The sequence below is a fragment of the Fringilla coelebs genome (assembly GCF_963513975.1).
Source record: "Fringilla coelebs genome assembly, chromosome: 2".
In the NCBI taxonomy this organism is placed as follows: Eukaryota; Metazoa; Chordata; class Aves; order Passeriformes; family Fringillidae; genus Fringilla; species Fringilla coelebs.
The window spans coordinates 74,086,146-74,106,537 of NC_140029.1; the positions used below are offsets into that span (position 1 = coordinate 74,086,146).

General features: G+C 42.4%; 1 protein-coding gene across 1 annotated transcript in view; it reads right to left on the minus strand.

Annotated features, from left to right (window-relative positions):
- Positions 1-7,669: 7,669 nt before the first annotated feature.
- ZC3H12C (zinc finger CCCH-type containing 12C) overlaps positions 7,670-20,392 on the minus strand; it is a 39,615-nt gene continuing 26,892 nt past the window's right edge. The window contains exons 3-6 of the mRNA XM_084227180.1: positions 15,656-15,795; positions 12,748-12,982; positions 11,751-11,857; positions 7,670-11,010 (exon numbers count right to left, since the gene is read on the minus strand). Coding sequence (XP_084083306.1) covers positions 9,614-11,010; positions 11,751-11,857; positions 12,748-12,982; positions 15,656-15,795 — 1,879 coding nt within the window. The 3' untranslated portion in view covers positions 7,670-9,613. The remainder of the gene's footprint in view (positions 11,011-11,750; positions 11,858-12,747; positions 12,983-15,655; positions 15,796-20,392) is intronic.

The following is a 20,392-nucleotide window of genomic DNA, read 5'->3' on the forward strand; positions in this document are numbered from 1 at the left end:
TGTGAAGCTTCTCCCAGGCTCTCCTTGAACAGGCCTGTGGGTTGGACGTGTCCCCAGGGATGGGCAGGGAAATGCAGGGCAGCAGCTCCTTCCTGGTGCTGGTTGTAGGACTGTGGGAGCCTGCTGGGAAGGCAGAGTGAGACAGGGTGTGTGACAAAGCTGCTTGGTAGAGGCAGCTTCAACCTTTTCTAACACTTGTGCTGCTGGCTCTGCCAGGCCAGGTGTCCCAGGAATGGGTACTGAGGTTACTGAACACAGGTCCTCTGCTGTGACACTGAGGAGCAGGATGATGGTGGTGTTTAATGCATGTGCTCATAATGAATGGGCCCAGTTCTGTGCCAGCTTTTTCTTTACAGTTACAGCAAAGGGGGCACTTTATGCAGCGGGACCCCAAAGCTCTAAATGTCCCTTCCATTTCTTCATCACAGAACGAGCTCAAAGATCCTGTGAGGCTGGAGGATGCTGCCCAAGTGGCACTTTGTCCTGCTTGGAAATGGTCTTTCAGGGAGCATCCCTGTGTATTAGTACAGCAGCCTTTCCCTAGCTTCTCCAGACAAGGTCATGCAGGTTGTCAAGTTCAGGTTTCAGCTTCAGGATGAGTGACAGAGCCCTTTCATCTCCAGTGTCACAACACTTCAACCTGCATCAGGGGCTGCTGTGATGCCTGCCAGGCTCACAGGCATTTTGTTAAAACTTTTGCAAGAGAAATTTGTAAACTGGTGGCAGGGTCTCTAGGCCTGCCCTGCAGGTGATGTAGGCAGATCTCATGGGATTTAGAGAATTGACTGAATTGGGGTAACTCACAGTCCTTGATCAGCCCAAGGGAGAAAGCAGAGCTACAGAGGAGAAGCCTCAGGTGGTAGTAGGAGCACCATCTAAAGAAACCAGACTATACAAACACCAGCAGCTTGATGTCTTGAGAAAAAAAAAAGAAAAAAGGCTGTATTTGGCATTCTTGAAGCAATCTGAAAAACTGAAATCCAACATGTGCCAGCAAATCACCTATGAAGAAACCAGCATGTTTAGGGACATGGCAAATCACAAATGTGCCTTTATAACTCGCAATTATTCAGCACACCAGTTTCTTCCAAAATGAGGAATGAGTGTAAGCGTGGTAGTGGCTGTGAGGTCTCACTGAAGACAAGAGCTACAGCTGGAATACGGATGTTTAACGCAGTTCGTCGGTCAAGATCAGCCGCAGCACTTCTACTGCCCTTCCCTCAGTGTTTAACACTGCTGCTGCTGCTGCTGCTGAACACCCTGTGTGGGACAGAGTGGGTAGATCTTCACAAGCACTTGTGGCTGAAAGCTGGGCTCTGGGGGTGCTTGGCCCCCTTGCAGGAGAGAGAAGCATGATGGTCAGCCAGCATCCCACAGCTCAAGAGCTGGAGCCTCCTACAGCTGAGAGTCAGGGAAGTAAGCAGCTGTATTTTAGAAAATAACTTCAGTGTGCCAAACAACTTAGTAACAGAGAATAGTATATCAGATGATAATCTGTTCATTCCATCTTGCACTGGTTTTACAGTCCAAACTCAGGACATGCCCCAGGCCCTGCTATCTCTCACTCTTTGCAGAGACAATGAGCTGATGGCTATTGTTGGTTATCCACCCAACCCCACCATCTGCTCCTCAGTTCTCAGGAGTTACAGCTCTGAGCTTTGGAACAGCACAGTGTCAGCAGCACTGTCAGCTTCTTCTGCATGTGAAACTGATGATGTGGTTTTTCCTTTTCGTTTGCCCTAAGCAATGCCTTTGAGAGAATGGGGACTTGCAGGGAAAGGAACACTTATCTACTTAACTTGCTGGAGTGGAGGCTGCAGAGCAAGTGGAGCAGGACAGAGCATCATGAGACATGTGTAGGGCCTTGGGATAGCTCTGCTCAGCCTGGAAATGCAGCAGAAGCGATTCATAGCTCTGAGCCCATAAAGTGAACCCATCCTCTACTTGTTCTTTGAGGGATTTTTGCCCTCTGAAATTGCATTTTCTTACCAGGTGAATAATATGACTTTAAAAAATAATAAGGAATTAAAGGATACACAGGAGACGTTATTTGATTTTCTTATCTACTGCAAATAGAAGGTTTCTGGATCCATCATGCAGAGGCACAACAAAAATACTTTAGAGACTTTAAGCACCTGGCCAAAGGAGCCAGCAGCTGTAGGCTGTGCAGATCAGCAGCCAAGGAAACCTCACCTCGGACCATTGATCCATCTCTTTCCACCAGAGATGGGATCATCCACTCAGATTCCTTTCTGCTGAAGCTCCAAGCACTGATTTAATGAAAAGTAGCTGTGACAGTTCAAACAGCCTAATTCAGAAAAAATTAAGTGTTTCCATGTGGAGAATATAAGGGCTCAGCTGAGCTGGAGGTAATGGGAGCACCTGGGCTAGCACTGCCCCAGCCTGAATTCTGACAAGAAGGCAACAGAGGTACTCAGTGTCCAGCAGCAGATCAGAAAAATGCAATCTTTGCACTCACTAGAAGAGTTCTTAACCATTCTATTCTAAATTCTATTCTGTTCTATTTACTCCTGCTGTATCCAGAGCTAGGCCACACTAACAATTATGCAATGGAGGACAAATAAATATGGAGGAGTACCTCAGAGGAGAGTCGGTACACTGGCACAATGTCTAAGTCCAAAATTTGCTACTATAAATGAGTGATGTGTCTTCTTGACCCCAGAGCCTTTTTTCTTGGTAAGCAAAATGAAGGGAAAGAGCCTGGTAAGTACAAATTACAACATTAAAAATGAACTGATAATCTATAATGATATATATTTATGTATGGTCCCGTGTGACACTCTTCACTGTCAATTGAGAGATGTGTATTTGATGGCTGGCCTGTTCAGGGGATAAGGAATTGGCTGGATTGGTGCAGCCAGAGGTTTGTGGTCAATGTCCAGGTGGAGGCTGGTGATGGGTGGTGCCCCTCATGGCTCTGTCCTGGGACTGGTGCTCTTGAAGATCTTGACAGCACCCTCAGCAAGTTTGCATGTGGCACTACCCTGGTTGGTACAGCTGGCACACCTGGAGGATAGGAGGCTGTCCAGAGGGAAGTTCAACAAGTGCAGGTGCAAGGTAGGTCAGAGCAACCTTAGACACAAGTACAGACCAGGAGAACCTATTGAAAGGCAGCCTGTGGAGATCTGGGCTTTCTTGTGGATGAAAAGCTGGACATGAGTCAACAACGTGGCCTCATAGCCCAGAAAGCCACTTGTATCCTGCCTGTGGCCAGCAGGGTGCTGGAGGGAATCCTGCCCTTGTGAGACCCCACCCTGCAATGTTGCTGCATCCAGCTCTGGGGTCCTCAGCTCGAGAAAGATGTTGACCTGTATGAGCAGGTGCAGAGGGTCACAGAGATGATCAGAGGGCTGGAGCACCTCGCCTGTGAAGACAGCCCAGAGAGTTGGGTTTGTTCAGCCTGGAGAAGAGAGGCTCCGGGAAGGCCTTACAGCACCTTCTGGGATCTTAAGGGGCATTACAGAAAGGAGGGAATTGGACACTTTGTATGGGCAGACAGGACAAGGGACAATGGTTTTGAACTAAGAGAAAATAGGTTTAGATTAGATGTTAGGAAGAAATTCTTCACTGTGACAGTGGTCAGGCACTAGAATGGGTTGCCCAGGGAAGCTGTGGATGCTCCATCCCTGGTGATGTCCAAGGCCAGGCTGACCAGGTCCAGTGAAAGGCATCTCTGCCCATGGCAAGGGGGTTGGGACTGGATGATCTCTGAGGTCCCTTCTACACCAAAGCTTCTATGGTTCTATTTTTGAAACTGTTCCAGTTTACTCAAAGTGAGCAGTTTTGTTGCAGGTTTTGTGCAGGCAGGAATGCAAAGCTGTTAATAACTCACTGCTAACTGCTCTAGAGATTTTTTTATGAAACAAAACCAGCCCATCAATGAGGAAAATGAATCTTTATTTTTTTTTCTCTAAAAGCAGAATCCATGTACATGGTTATTTGTATGGTTTAGAGGTTATTTAAGATGTGAATAGTCATATCACAGAAACAATACAGAACAACCAGTGAAGGAATGAAGAGCCAGTTTGACAATTGCTTTATCAAGTAGCCCAAACATTATTGTTAGCTAATGGTTTTGCAGTGGACTTCAGGATAATATTAAAATCTTACCTCCTCAACACAAATACAGAGATAACAACTGGGAAAAGAGCTACAAAATACAATTATTGCTGCTGTATCTGCATTGCTTCCTCACAGGATACTCTACCGTATGCTGGGAAAGCAGTTCTTAAATTTCAGTTTCATTAAGAATGTCATTTAGATAAATAAAAAGTAATGAACCAGCCAATCTCACATGGTTAATTTATCTGAGACCAAAAGAAAATGGGTTGTTCTACAAAAAAAAGGCAGAGAGGTTTTGTTTTATAAGGCGAAGAGTAGATTGTTACACTTTGAAAAAGAGAGGATGAATGTGCTTAAATCTCTAAGTAAATTTGGTTTGTAGGTGTTCCCAAAGCCTGCAAAGGGCAATCCTGGCCGAATGAGATCTCCCCTGTGCTTGGGAGGAGGCAGCTCTCAGCTCTGCTCCTCAAGGTCCCAGCCCAGCTGCACTTACACACATGCCAGTCTGAGTCAGGTTCTCTCACACCACTGAACCAGCCCACAGCTCTGCTTCTGCTGAAGTCAGGTGTAGGTGTTGGTGTTTGGGAGACTGGGCCCTCCCACGGCCATCGAGTATGTGAGAGAACGAGAACTATTGCAGTCATTCAGCTTAAAGGGCAGACAGAGAGATAAACACTCCAAGCACAAGTCAGGACAACCCTTTAAGACCAGAAAATGGAAGGTGGAAAATTATTTCAAACACACTGCTAACTATGAACCACACATGGTATTTGGTAGTGCCTCTATGACATCTGTGAGAGACTTGATGTGCACCAGCACATTTCCCTGCACTGCACGGCAAGGAAAACCCAGCACTCCGCAGGATGCTTCCCGTGCAAATGTGCATTTCCTGTGTGATTGGGTGCCTCGGTCAGCAGCTTCCGATGAAGCCTTGAGCAATGTATTCTAGAATATATAAAGATGAAATCTGAACATCTCTCGTGTTACCGAGCAAAAGGTTAGCTGGAAAAACCATTTAATACAGGTGATTCTAGGTTCAGTTACATGATTAGTCTAAACAATGTGCCCAAACATATTTAATTTGAACAAAATTCTTAAACTATGCCTGTCTAAAATTTACAAAGTATATAAAACATGTGATTTGATATTTATAAAACCTCAGCCCTTTTACAGAAAACAAAACAAGGCCATAGAATTTTAAGTTTAAATCTACTGTTTTTTCATCTCAGCAGTTTTAGTTCCTATGATAAAAAAACTTCGACAAACAGCATTCCACCATGGCCTTACAATGCAAGGAATAAATTAGCAAGTCACACTGTAAATAAAAATAAATAATTTCAAAGTTTTCTTTTTTTAATGGTCTTTTTAATTGCACAGTATTTTAAATTTTCAGTAGCAATGAAAAGTCATTTGGGTATTTTTCTAAATGCTCCAGAGAGCAGGAAAGCATTGTGTCTCATTTTTCAAGCTTTACACTTTGAAAATACCTTGGTCGAACCATCAGCGGATAAAGCCGGTAAATGTTTTGGTAGTCTCTTGCTGTGGCAAGACGCTGCAGGATCTCTCCCCCAAGGCATTCAGTCCTCCGGCGCTCACCCTGCTGGGGCAAACGCCCCCAGTGTCCCCTTCCAAGTGAGGTACTCTGGTTTACACTGGCAGCTTTGATATTTTTGGGAAGGTGTTCACTGTTAGCTACAGCTTTCACAGCAGAAGTTCATCAACATCTCAGCTACAGTCCGCACCCGCCGAGGCTGCAGGAGTCTCCTTTGAGGGCTTCCCCAGCCCCACAAGCCTTCTCTTTTCGGGGTGTCACACCAACGCATCGGGCTTTTGGCTCTCCCCAGAGCTACTCTGCAACGGAGGACCAAGCTACAATTCGGACATACCAAAGAAAATGGGACACCTGGGAAGGTATGATCTTACCTCAGACCATTAGCAGTATCTTAAACCCACTTGCCAAATATATGTGTGTATATATACAAATATATATATATTACACATAATTGAAAAAATAAAAAACAACAAAGTGATTAATACTGTCATCGCCTGGGTATATTTAGCTCAAAGTTAGTTATCTACAGGACATACTTAAAAAACTCTTAAATATTTGCAACATGTTATTGTATTGAAAACAGTTGTGGGGAGATGCCTAATGTATGTGCATTAAAAATACTCTAGTATATCTCTATACTATTACTGATGCAGTTGTAACAGCTTGGAGTTTTATCTAAAAATACAGAGTTTCTGCTAAGTATCAAAACAACTCTCAAGTACTGAAGACAAAGGGAAGCTTTGCCTTCTTCTTAGATGAGGGACAGCTCTAACCTGAAGGTACTAAATCCTTCATTGCATCTCTGGCACTCAGCTGGGGCCAAGACAGTATCACTGAATTACCTCTGCTATTTAAGGATCGTGGGAGGTTACAGCTCAGTTACTTGCATCAATGCAATTACACAGACAAAGTGTATTTGACCAGTATCACCGCATCCATGTTTGTTACTGGTGTACTCTTTAGAAGTTGTTACATATACAGACTGATCTCATTATGGAGATGTTCACACACAAATCCTCCATCTGTTACCACAGCAAAACAAAAGGAAGTATCAAGGCAAACATTTTGTCCACAGTAAATTTCCTTTACCCAACATAAGCGAGTCTAAGGGGAACTAGCACATCATTGCACAACATTAAAATCCACCAAATTACTCCTGCTCTTGTATTTTTAAAGCATTTTCAGTGCTTGGGTGCAAAGCACAGAACCTCTCACAAGAATTCCCTAGCGATCACCACGCTCTGGGGATCAGTGCTGCCCCGGCTGTGTGCAGAGGCAATGGACACTGGTAACTCAGGCCTGGGCCGGGCAGCTCCTCACACGGATATCCCAGTGGCTAAGCCTGCCGAGCCCCTGCTCTAGGCCAGACTGGGACATGTGCATGGCAGGAGCAGCCTGGTGTCCACAGCACAGGATAAACCACAAAACACTTCTATTACACATGCACGTTTCAGTTCATGCTTAAAGGAATTGAACTTTTGGCAGAAGTAAATACCTACATAAAAAATAAACGTAGAAACCCATTAAAACCACACACACAAAAACTGCATTATTAAAACAGCTGCATCTACACTATGGTGTAGTACTTCAGTGTAATTCAGTTGAACCAAATCTTAGCATACAACTAAGATGAGACCCATTTCCCAGTCCAAACCTCAGCGTCAGCGCTGCATCAATCTCTCTCTACATTAAAACATGCTCTACAGATGGCGACCAACCAAATCCAGGGAAAAACTGTTGCCACAGGTGAAGAGGTCTTCTCCCTGAACAGACAACGCAGGACAGATGGTGTAGAGCCCCTCTGGCCATGCCATGGGGACAGGCAATGGCAGAACCTGCAGTGCTCCAGCAGTGGAAGCTGCAGGAGCGCCACGTCCTGAATTGGTTTGCTGAACATGGTTCAGATTATTGGATATGTCTATAGCACAATGCTCTTTAGAAGCATTTACTGTATACCCAAACCCTACTTGCTGCAACACATGGTGTCACACAAGTAGTGAAAATGTCTTCGTATTCAAAGGTGCTTGGACATCATTTTCAGGCAGCATTTTACCTTTATTTTAGTGAGTTCCCACTACAAAGATTTTAGAAGGAAGAAGATGCCAATAGTCTATTTTTTCGTTTTAGTATGTGAAATTGAGACAGACACCTAACTAAATACCTACTTTTACTTGCCTAAATCTATTCTACGTCTGAAATCTCTAATTTTTAAATAAGGGATAAAATGTTGCCCAAAAGACTAGTTATAATTTGTGTTTCTAATCTACAAATCAAAATAGTTCTCAGTTAAAAAGATACAATTTGTATCAACAGTAAAAGGTACTTTCTGGTTCTTCAGGGCCTTACTTAAAACTCCAGCAAGCGTACCAAAATGATCAGCTGTAATAGTGTAAACGAGTGACATTTTTTTAACACTGAACATCATTGCAATGGATGGAAACCTAAAACTGTCGGCAACTGATCATGTCATGGGAGTACATCTGACATCAATTGCAAAAACTATTTCTATTTTTCATATATATATATAAAAGATTAAGAGGCGCTAGTAAAACCCATGACTTTAAACCAGAAATATCCCTTACTAATGCTAAAACAGACTTGGCTCGTCTGTTTCTAAAACTACACTATTTGTGGCAAGAATCAGGCCTACACAATGCAAAAAGCGAAAAACTAACTCCAGGAACACATATGGTATCTTCTCTCCCCACAATCCTCCCCTCTCCAGCCAAAAAAGAAAAAAAAAAAGTTTAAGTTATTATTTTGAGCTACAATATCATTACCATAGTGCAGATAATAAATGTTGCATATCCTGAATACACAAAACATTTTCAGGCCAGCCTTGATAAATAGCAAGAAAAATCAAACAGTATCTTAAATACAAAACTTGCATTGAGATAATTAAATTCATTTTAAAACAGGTAAATACTTTATGAAAAGCATATTTTATCCAGTACAGTTGTGCAGCAATACAAAAGAAAAACATATAAAACAACTAAACAGGGCCCTACGATTTCAGGTCCCCATCTACTGACCAGAGATACACAGAGCTGGGTAACAACACACGGGAACTGAAACAGGGCAGCCTGGCTTGGGGTGGTTCTGAGCATTTGCAGTTTCTCTTAGCTTCCAAGGGGGCTGCAAATTCTCAGTACCTCTGAAAATCAGGCAATAAGGCTTTTAACATACCCATAAATAAGTAAAACAAAAAAAAAATCCTCCTCTGTTTGCATCTGATCTTACTAATTGACAGCATCAACAAAAACATGTAACTATTTAAGCAAAACAAAGAAAGCAATGAAAAGTGCCATACTATAAATTACCAATATATTGTTACCCATTTCACTGTTAACTGGTAACTCAATTATTTGTTTCAAAAAATGAAGTCAGTGCTGTAGGAAATCTTTGTTTTCTACAAACAGGTGATTACAGCACAAAAAAGCTCACAAAAACAAACAAACATACATCAGACATACTCGTGGTGGTTTAAAAAGTTCAGAAACTTGGCTTGAAAATTGGCTTGAAAATTGCCTGCCAGAAGTAGCAAAATCCTCATTCTGGAGGTTAATATCTCACAGCCCAAGGATAAGCATCCAGCAAGTTAAAAAATGAAACCAGAAATCCCAACAAAATGTAACAATGATAAGAAAGTGCTGCATATAAACCCCTGATGCACCAAAGATTATAACCAGAGACCACAGATTTTTTTTTAATATATATATATATATTAATTTAAACTGGAACATACTCCAGATGTGAAAATAGCCATTTAAAAATTTTCAAACTAGAACACAAAACTTATCTGGTACTTCCAATGCATGGGGCTATACATACAGACTCCATGATACAGTATTTCACATAAACGGATTACTATATAACCTCCTTGCTGAGAAGGAGATCCCAAATGCTATTGTAGCAAACCTCCCTCAGCCTCAGAGCTGAGCTGAAAACTACAGAGACACCACAAAGATGCGTCATCTCTCAATAACCTAGCTGAGATTTCTCCACTAAGATGGCAGCAGCGAGCTGCTGAGCGTCCGTCACGTGAGGGTTCTTCTTCATCACCATCCTCACGAGATCGGGGGGGAAGATGTTGCAGAGGTTAATGTAAACCTTCTCCCGGGTGTCTTGGAGCCTCGGCGGGTCCTGCGGGATTCCACAGTAAGGAACGCGCCAGGGCTGCTCCGGCTGCTCGGGAAGGCTTTGGAAGGCGAACTGCTCGTAGCACGGCTGCGTGGGGTTGCTGGGCAAGGAGTACGTCTGGCGGTAGCCGTAGGCATCCATCCCGTAACTCTGCCGATCCCAACCTCCCAGCCCCTCCTGGCCAGAGTAAGGCTTCCTGTGTCTTAAGGGAGAGCTTTCGTACAAGCGCGAGTCTGAGATGCTGTCTATTCTCGTGGACACCAGGGCTCTCCCCAGGTGCAGCGCCTTCGAATGGGACGAGCTCTGAGGCGCGGAGTAGTCGTTGGGACAGCTGGAACGAGCGCCGACCGCCGGGTGCTGCAGATGCACAGCCATGTACGGAATGGGAGATTTGTGGTGATGCTTTGGTTCTTCGTGGCTATAGCTCTGCACTCGAGCCAGGGGCTCGTGGTAGCTCTGTAGGAAGGGCTGAGCGTTAAGGCGGCCGTGGGCGGGCATGTGCTGGCACTTCAAGTTCTCCTCCAGCTGTGGGTCAGGTGAACTCATGTAGGAGCGGTCGCTGTAACCCACGTAGGAATCGCTGCTGCCACAGCTGACGCTCCCCTCGCTGCTGCAGTCGGAAGCTACGGAGCTAATCCGATAATCTGTGTCCAAGGAGAAGCGCCTCTCGGGACTACGCGGTCCAGATATGCTGAGATTTGAATACGCACTCAGCATAGAGTAATACCCTACATCTACCGGAGACTCACATTTTGGATACTGGTCATAAGGCATTGGTGTTCCATGATTTTTGGTTGCCATCATCACTGTAGGATACTGTCCCTGTGGTCTTTGATCCTGAGGTGGGAAGTGAACTCCGGATGGAAGGCCGTTAGTTAAAGGTGCAGTACTTTGGGGTTTTCCAGCAGAGGAACTTGGCATGCTAACTAAAGAAGGTACAGACCTGGTTTCCAATTTGTTTTTGGTGGGAAGCTTTTCCTCCAAGTCTTGATAGACTTGAGTCCTTATGCTAGGATCCGATTGCCTCTTTGGAGCAGCGCGCTTCAGCTCGGAAGTGCCCTCGCTTTTAGTGCTACAGGGAACGCTATTGCTTTTCACCAGTCCTCCTTCACTTGTAGTTTTGGCAGCTGTGCTTCTAGACATGGCACGAAGTTCATCAGCTACAGATCGCTGAGGCTGATTTCCTCTTTCTGGATGATAGTATTTGCATTTGTGTCCATAGGTACATTTCTTCCCTATTAATACGAACATAATCAGATTTAAAAAGCTTCAAACAAAATCTGTTAGTCATCAAATAACAGAAATACCCCTCATTTGAAGTTTTACTGTTGGTTTAAAAGATCTTGCAAACGAGATTGTTTTTGCGCAACACAGAGTGTGCTCTAAGAGCTCCTCTCCTGTTTTGTGGGGAAAAAAGAAGTGGTGGTAGTGTCCTGCAGCTGGTGCTCTGGGAACGCAGACCAACACTACCAGCCATGTTTTGAGCTGGATGTGGCACTGCCAGGGAGGCTGTACACACCTGCTGTGTTGAGCCAAGGCAATACAGAGGGAGAAAATTTAATTGGGAAGTCCCACAGACATAAGGCCAGCAGGTTTCAGCTCAGTCAAGATGCCTGTAGGAATGCTTAGTACCTGAACTTCAGATAGCTCAATTAAAACCCCAGTATCTCATGACACTAGAAAAGGGCTTCTGAAACCTGCAGAATTTAGGTGCTGATTTGGATTTATTCTAACAAATGATTACTTAAGTTGCTCCTTTAGTTCAACTAGTAGACAGAAATGTTTTTTAAGTAGCACGTGAAAAAATTGCTTCAGTTTCCACCATCAGCTCAGCATTTCAAACCCATCTCAGATTAAGACAACAACGTTAAAACCAATGTTAAAGAGTCTTATACAGTTCTGGCAGTGTTAAAATAAGGCAGGATCTTGGTCTCCAGTCCCGGTACATAAAAATTAATGGATTAAATCAAATTACCATATGGACATGGTTGCTTCTTATGCTCTGGCACAATAGGCTTCTTCCTAAGAAAATTGTCCAGACTTGGACCATGGCGGCCAAGAGGATCATCAGGAGGCATAAATCTATAAAGAAAGAACAAAATATTATGGAGGCAAACAAGCCTTTCCATGCTTCTCATGCAATGACCAAGAACCTCACACTATGCTACAACATAACCTGCCATCCTGTAGTTTTTAAATCTGGGAACGTCAAGAGCAGTTTTGGAAGGCCATCTTCCTGCTGCAGGTACTGCCTTAGAGGTAGGTCACAGGAACAGACTGTGTGGACACCTCTAGACTGCTACAGACACCTTTGGTCCAGCTCAGCTGATGCTTTGTGGCAAAGCAGGGCTGCAAATTAACCCATCCTGAATTCAAAAGTAAGGGCTGCAATACAGGCAGCCATTTCTTAAAACACCACTACTGGCTTTGCAAAACCGTGTTGACGGCCTAGGATTCAGCATCAGCATTCAGGCACCTCAACACAAGTGCCTGCTTAGGGGAGCACTGAGTCCCTCCTTCTACAGGAAGCCACCAGCAGTAACTGCAGTGGATCTGTAGGCTGGGGTACAGTTACTATAGATGGATCTAATCAGACAGTTGAACTACAGACCCCCTGAAATTCATTCCAATTTGGATTTTTCTATGACTCTAGGACTTAGGAGTCTAACCACAGGCACTCAGAAATGTTGGTTCAGTATATCAACAGAGCTGGAGTATTACATCATAGAATACATCAAATATATATTGGCATACACCAAAGAGGATAAAATAGCATAAAAAGACATAAAAATGTTGCTACAAAAACAGTTTCAAACCCTTCTAATCAGAAGATCAAATTTATTATTGACTATTCCTCCTGTTTTCCCATATATACCTAATGATCTGGGTATAAGATGAAAAATGTGTACAAATATTCAAACTGTCCTTTCCTCAATTATTTCAGTGGCACATGTAAAGACACAATGACTTACTTGTCATTTACAAAAGAATACATCAACAAGCGTTCATCTATGAACTTCTTCCATTCTGGCTTTTCGTTAGCTAGATCCCTGTAGTTATCATTAGAGACAATGATGCCATCTGACTCGAAGGCCAACTTCACTATGAATCGGTCATCGTAGCACACCACCCTCCTCCCCTGCACGCGCCGGGACGGAGTGAACACCAGAATCTTCTCCTTCTCTAATTTACGTAAGATTTCTTGATCTACAAGGAATAAGAATCAAAAGCCAAACAAGAAAGAAAAGAAAAAAGTTTGTTTAAAGATATTAGACTCAAGGAAGAAAATCCAAGCATTTAGGACTAAAACTGTCTTATATGTTATAGTCCACACATGATATCTGAACTTACAGTCAGAAGTCAGCTGCCAATTCTTTCAAAAACCCTAAAAACAAATCAAAGCCTCCTGCTCCACACCATTTCTCTAAGACTAACATAGGGGACCTTGTTCATGTTCCTGTGGCTCAAAAGAAAAGCCATTTTATCAAAATGCCTGTGCAAAACTCCTCTGGCTGAAGGGGTCATTTTAAACACCACTGAATACAAAGACTATACCCAAGTACAGCCATGGTTTTCCCATAACTGAGATCCTTGGTAGAGCCCAGCAAGAAACATTTTTTGAAACAATTCCAGTAGCTCATATTAATGGGACTGTCTCATGAAAGTCTCTGCCCATCAACAGAAGGGGTAGCCACAAGAACTAGAAAACCCACATTCTGTACAGGCATTCAGGTTCTCCACAAATACTGACAGAATTCCCCAGAAAGGCATCTGATGTAACTTTGTAACCAACAGCAAAAATGCTGGTGGTTTGTTTCGGTTTGGTTTTTTTTGTTAACACCAGTAATAGTTTATATTGTATCTTTCCTTGAATGGTTTACACATGTATACATAAGTTCTTATCAAAGCTAGACAGATTTCTCTTCAATCCTTCTAAATAAGCATATTTAGCATTTTACGTAGTTCCTTCTTGTTCTACACAATCTGTCACTCACATATCCCAAAAGTATTTTATTTTTCCTTTTTTTCTGTGTAGAACCTGGAGTTCCCAAGGAGCTTTGAAAGACAGACCTCAGGCTACAAAGGAAGTTGTACCCAGTACTGAGCACCTACCCCTTATGTTGATTCTCCTACCTATCACTCTCCTTGGAGCAGACAAGCTATGAAGGGAAAATATACGAATAAACTAGGCAACATCTAAAACAGCAGAAGATGCTTGCATAGTGAATATGAGTCATGGCTATTAGCAATGGTTAAAATCTCAACTCAACTGTTTTGTAGCATAAGAAACTTGACAGGGAACATGTTCCATCTGGGAAAAAAAAATATTCCAACAGGGAGAAATACAGCATTAATATTACATATAAGCAATATATTTGATACAAGCATTTATTTGCTTACTAGAAAAAGATTTTAAATGAAATACAACCTTTTTGCATTCAACCCCCCACAATGAATGAGTGTGAGATGGAAGGCGATTTTTTTTTCCCTGCTAAGAAAGAATTAAAAAAATCTGCCATGTGATTACTGGTGGGCACTGGTAAGAAAGATGAGGCCATTGTTCAGTCCAAGAGGCTTCTCATGAATGCTGACAGTCTAGAACCATCCCCATGTTAGTCATCTAGAGCTTTTTCAAAACTCCAGCTGGCTGTGAATTTTAGGTGCGTATCTCTGGAAACAGAGCGTCAGCACCAGGTATTTTACACGCCTGGTAGCACACAGGTTTCCTGCATCCTTAGAGGAAAACAGAAGATGCAATATTTTTACAGAAGATACAATAACCTGCTCTGATCTTCCTCCCATTTTCAGCGTCCATGATGACACATGGAAAACTGGTTTCTAGGTCAATTCTAGCCGTGCTGCTTTCTTGAAACACCTTTTGGGGCATTTAGCCCTACACATACTTCAAGCAGATGTCACAATTAGAAGTGGTCAAATTTTCATTACTTAGCCAATGCTCTTCTCACACCCCAAACACCAGTACAGCCAAAGAGAATAGCTTCAAGAGGAAGGCTCCACACTGCCAGTGCCAACAGGGTAAAAGCAGCTCTCCAAATGTTTCCTTGCATTAACATGCTATATTCTAGTAGCAATCAAGCAAATGGAATGAAGTGTTGAGAAGATCTTTCAGATATTTGAAAATGCACATGGCAATCAAAACATGCTTCTGTATTCTTTTAGTAGCTACGGCTATTAGTCTCGAAAGCTTCTCCTCCTTTAATGGTAATTGTGTTGCCTCTGCCTGCTAAAATAAACAAACCCTTCCTCCTCTCTAACTTTTAGGGTTTTTTAACCCCCAATTCCTTTCTATCTCAACTTTAGGATAGTTGGAGAATGTCTCTCCAGTCATCACAAAGAACCTGTTAATTTGCTGAAGGAATAAATACCTCTACATCAGATGTTTTTCTGGATAAACACATTCAAAATTAAAATTTTCAAAAGTTGTCTATTTGCTAATAGTAATGACAAAGAGGGGAACCATTCCCTTTCTGTCTGGATAATTCCCATAACCCAAAGCATGGGCAGTGACAGGCCAGCCTGGTAGAATCTGCTCACTACAAGAAATAATCCCCAACAAATTAATAACTTCAAACCTCTCTGCTACTAATGCTGCACGGACACAGCAGATTTTAAAAAAGGCAATTACATTCTTCAAGAAGTAAGCAGCAATTGTATGGAAAATTAAGCAGATGATCAGAACAGAACAGGAGGACTTGGTGAGGGCATTGCTTTGTCTTTTTCCTGCCTACAGATCACAATGAAATTACTGCACCAAAGATACTTCCTGTTACAGCCTTTCATTGCTGAAGGTTTGTTCATTTGAGCAGTAGCACTCCTGCCAGGCAAAGCACTGAACAAACAAGCAAAGATGGAGCTTACCTGTTATAAGAGCATCTGGTCTCGACTGTTCTTTCCTCCACGCTGGCACAAACACAGTAACATCCTTGTGGCCTCTTTCCAAAAACCAATCTACTGCCAATTTGATTCCTCGACAAGAAAATACTTCTTTGTTCCCATGACTGAAACACACACATTGAAATTCTTTATTAGATGACCTTTTCTATGACCATAAATGGAGCTCAGTAAAATGCAGATGTCATAGCCATGCTCTTCCCTTGCTCTATGGGTTTCTCAAGGCAGCTGGGAGTCTGTCTGAGCCTTGCCCAAACACAGCCATCATTTCCAAAATGGTGTGGGAGAGGGCTGCTAAATCTTCCAAACATATTTATTGCCTGTTTACAGATTTGACAAGCAAATAAAAATATAAGTAGGGTTTTTTAAAAATCCTCATAGCCCAACCAAGAGTATGGGGTGTAACAGGCAGCTGAAAGACTTGGTGAGAGAAAGCAGGAGGTCCAAAATACCAACATGAGAGTGCACTGGGCTTAGGAAATGGTAGCAGATGAGCATAGATGCGCACAGCAGCAGAAGGGACAGCAAAGCCAGCTGCTGCAGGAGCTCCACAAGGTCCTGTATGAACAGGGAATGAGAGAGGAGAAGGCCTCCAAGCCCAAGGGGATGGCAGGCACTCAATGGGACAAATTAGGCAAACTGGAGAGACTGTCCAAAATCAACACTGGCAAAACTAAGAATGTGCTTAGTATGTACTTCAGAGGGAGAAATTAAGGTGTATTTAAAACATTGGGTAGAGACAATTAATTGTGATCAGACAAAAGCAAAACAAAATATGTGTCTGTTGTGCAATAACTGTCTGCGGTAAGGCAGGAGACGCAATGATGTCATTTTCTAAAGGCAGACAAGTCCTTGCCCTACTTCTACATACAGTTTCAAGCATGACATTATAAAAGACATAGATGAAATGGAAAGGATTCAAAAGAAAGTAAAAGGAGGCCTATGGGGAAAGGCTGAATGAAGCACATTTAGGCTAATCTGGAAAAAAAAAAGCAGCTTGTGGAAGAACAAACCAATCTTCCATGTACAGGAAGTAACTGAAATGGAGGACAGCAATCAACCAAGGGGTGTCCACAGAAAGGTTCTGGGAGCAGGGAGCTGCAGGGTGGCTGCTGTGAGAAAAATCTGGGATTGCCCCATGATGGGCACACCCAGCTCTAGCCAGCTCCACAGTGCAGGAGATGGGAATGAGGGAACACCATGGCATGAGGATGAGGAGCTGCTTCATGAGGAGCAGGTACACCCCCAGGGTGTACCTCCCTAGAGAACAGGGAAAGTGCAAGAAGGAAGGAACAGCAGAGAAAAACTGTGACATTCTGACCCCAGTCCCCTGCACTGCTCACAGCTGCTCTGAAAGGACTGACTGCCACCTGCAGCTGTGACAAGGTGTAAGAGTGATGCTGTGGTGAGGTAGTGAGGATGACGCATGTTTGGAGTGAGGCAAGCCTGGAAAAGGGGAGACAGTCTTTCCGCTAAATATTTTAATGTTGGTCTTTTTTGTTTCCCAATGCCTGATTTGGAATTAAATATTTATATTGACTGGCTGTAAATTAAATTGAATTCCCCAAGCTGAATCTGCCTGACATAAAAAATTACATGATGAGGGATCTCCCTCTCATTATTTTGAGCCATGGGTTTTCTTGCTTCTGCTTCTCCTGTTTCTCTCCCATTCTGCTGGGAGGCGAGCCACAGCCAATCCAGTACACTCCCACTGGATAAGGACAGAAAGTCCTTAACTAGAGCTAGGAACAGTTAGCACTATGTTAGCAAAAGCTTTCTCCCCGATCTGTGGGACAGTGTGGCCATGGATTTTGGGATCTCCTCATTGGACACTTTGCAGAACAAGGTAGACAGCTCCTCTGAGGCCTCGGTTCTCCATGCACGGGAGACAAACAACTTTTGTGACATCCCTCCCAACCCTGCAGCTCTGTGTAGCAGAAAAAACACAGGGGCATGGAAAGAAGCCGTCACCTTTCACTTGGCTGGCTTGTCATGTATAGCAGGTATGCCACAATCTACTTTCCAGAAGGGTAAAAGACAATTCTTTGTCTGTGATTAGTGAAGGGGACAATATCATGACAGATAGCCACAGGAATTTTAGAAGTCTCTTTTTCCTTGCATGTCTTTGGGGAAATAAAACACCAGAAAGTTATTTTAAAACTTTTTCCCCCTCAGTAGGAAAGTAAGTACCTACATTTTCCACTTTTCTAAAACATAACACTGCTGGGTCTTTCTTGACACTGTGGGAGCTTGAGTAATTGTGCAACAGACAAAGTGCCAAAGAAAAAATGAGAAAACTTTTGCAAAAATGTTCCGATATCAGATGCCTGTGAAGGAGGTGGCGTACACTTGCCCCTGAGTCAAGAGAGAATGAGTCATGGCTAGCACTTCTTACAAAGCATCATTCTCAGCAAAGGCTGGGTTGAACGTCACAGATCCCAAACAAAAGGAGGAAAAAAAATTAAAGGAAAAAAGAAAAGAAGAGCCCACTACCATTAACTGGATTTAAGTGAGGAAGTGCCCTACTTCCTTTTGTAATGAAACTGGAGACAGTACCTGCTAACATAAGTATATACTCTGATATTGCAATTGTTGCCAGCCACAATGATCAAAGCTTGTAGATTTTAGCTGCTGTGGGGCACTCAAAGGATGGCTTAAGCCCATCTTCTGTGCCTTTAGAGCTACACTAGGAACATTGTCAGGAACAATATATCTATGTATCTCAATATCCCATTCAGATATAGTTATAGGCCTCTACAGTAGCACATTCCCTGTTTTCTATAATTGTATCACACAATCTTGTATTACATCATAACAACACTGTAATTAAAGAACACAGACCAGTATTTCTTTTTAGGGATTGTTTTATACTATACAACTATTCTTGTGCTTGTTTGGCTGGAAGAGTAGTATCTCTGTGTATTTCAAAACTCACCAGGAATAGGAAACCAAGCCACACATGGATGTCACACACTTAAAGCACACATGCACACAATGCATAGCAAAAATGGCCAATAGTATTTCATCCATGGTCTAATTCCATCTTCCCTTGACAACACAAGATTGGGACACTTGGTGCACATTCAATGCCCAGGGGGCAGCCATAAGGCCTCCTTTGCCAAGCCTGAGACAAGAGGTTACTGCTCATGCTATCAGCAGGCTGGGTGCAATCATAAACATATTGTAATCCATTTTAAAACAGTCAGGAAGATCTTGTTCCAGCTATTAAATTCTACTGGAATCACTGTACTGTGATTACTCTAAACAATCCCCATGGTTTCAAGTGGAAAAACCCACTTTTCACTCCTGACAATGAAAAAGTGGTGTGTGTTAGACTACATTTTAGCAGCGCTATGTTTCTTTCTGCAATTCTGAGAAATAATTTCAGGAAAAAAAATCCTGGACTCTTGAGAAAAGAAAGGACATTCTTGCCTATTGCTTTCCATTAGGTTGTAGTTCAGGCCATGCTTTTAAAGGCAAAGGGAGGACCAGGCAGTTCAGCACCTTAGTTTTCTATTGCATAGTACAGACTATTAAAATTCTTTCATCCAGAACAGAAGTTTTAAATATACTTAAACTGTATGAAACAGAAGTGGGGAATGCATTACAATGCATATCAGCTATTCTGCACTGCTGAGCAAGTGAATTTATAACTTGTATAAATCTTCACTGTTTTTTCTGCTCCTTTTCAGACACATGCCTAAGCTCAGATCTGAGTGGATACAAATTCCAAGTAATTGAAATAATTAGTGAGAAAGTCTGTGAAAGAGATGTGCAATTAAAATTTGTTCTTTTGTTTTGTTGTTAGGCAGATTTGATGCTCTTCATTTTGCGATCTTTGTGCTTCATCAGCTTTATGATACATCATATGGTGAAAAGACTGAAATCATGCTGCTGCTTCTGACTTCTTTTCCTTCTTAGTTGTGAAAAAGATAAGAAATGTTTGTACTTCTTTGTCAAGAAACTTCCTTTTAAAAATCTCTTTCCAATCATTAGGAATATGAGAAAGCTCAGACCAGTCAGGTTGACAGCCGTAGCCCTGGGTGAGATACTGGTTGACAGTACTTTGGTTCTGTTCACTATGTTTCATCTACCACTCTCAGTTGCAATATAAAGTTTATTCCTTTAGAAGTACCTATTTCTTTTTCATATCATGTATGAACAATTTTTTTTTTTACCATCACATTTATATTTGGTCTGCTGATAGTTGTAATCTTATTTTTAAATGAAAGAAAATAAAGTGGCATGTCTCCTGAGCAAAAAATCAATCAAACATTTTTTAAGATAGGAGAATTAGTAAAAAAGTGTAAAACTTCTGATGAGAACACTTCACTTTCATTTTCTCTGTTACCTTCCTCGACCCAAAATTAGATTTCCTACTGACTGTCTTGAAAAGACTTGTGGTACACATGCTTAAAAGACTATTTAGAATACTTGCAAGACTTCTAGTGTCTTCCAATACAACATTTAAACCAACACACAGATTCTGCAAGCTACAGAAAACATGCACATTGATGACAAGAGGCGAGGTCTACAATAACGTCTGCTGCATACAGGTCTTTATACAACTGAAATCTGGACACATCCACACACCTACCACATAAAAGCATACTGACTAAAAGCAAGAACAAAACCAAAACACATATCTGCCCATTACAGGTCATTACAGAGTTACCAAACTATTTTCTTCTATTATATCATGGA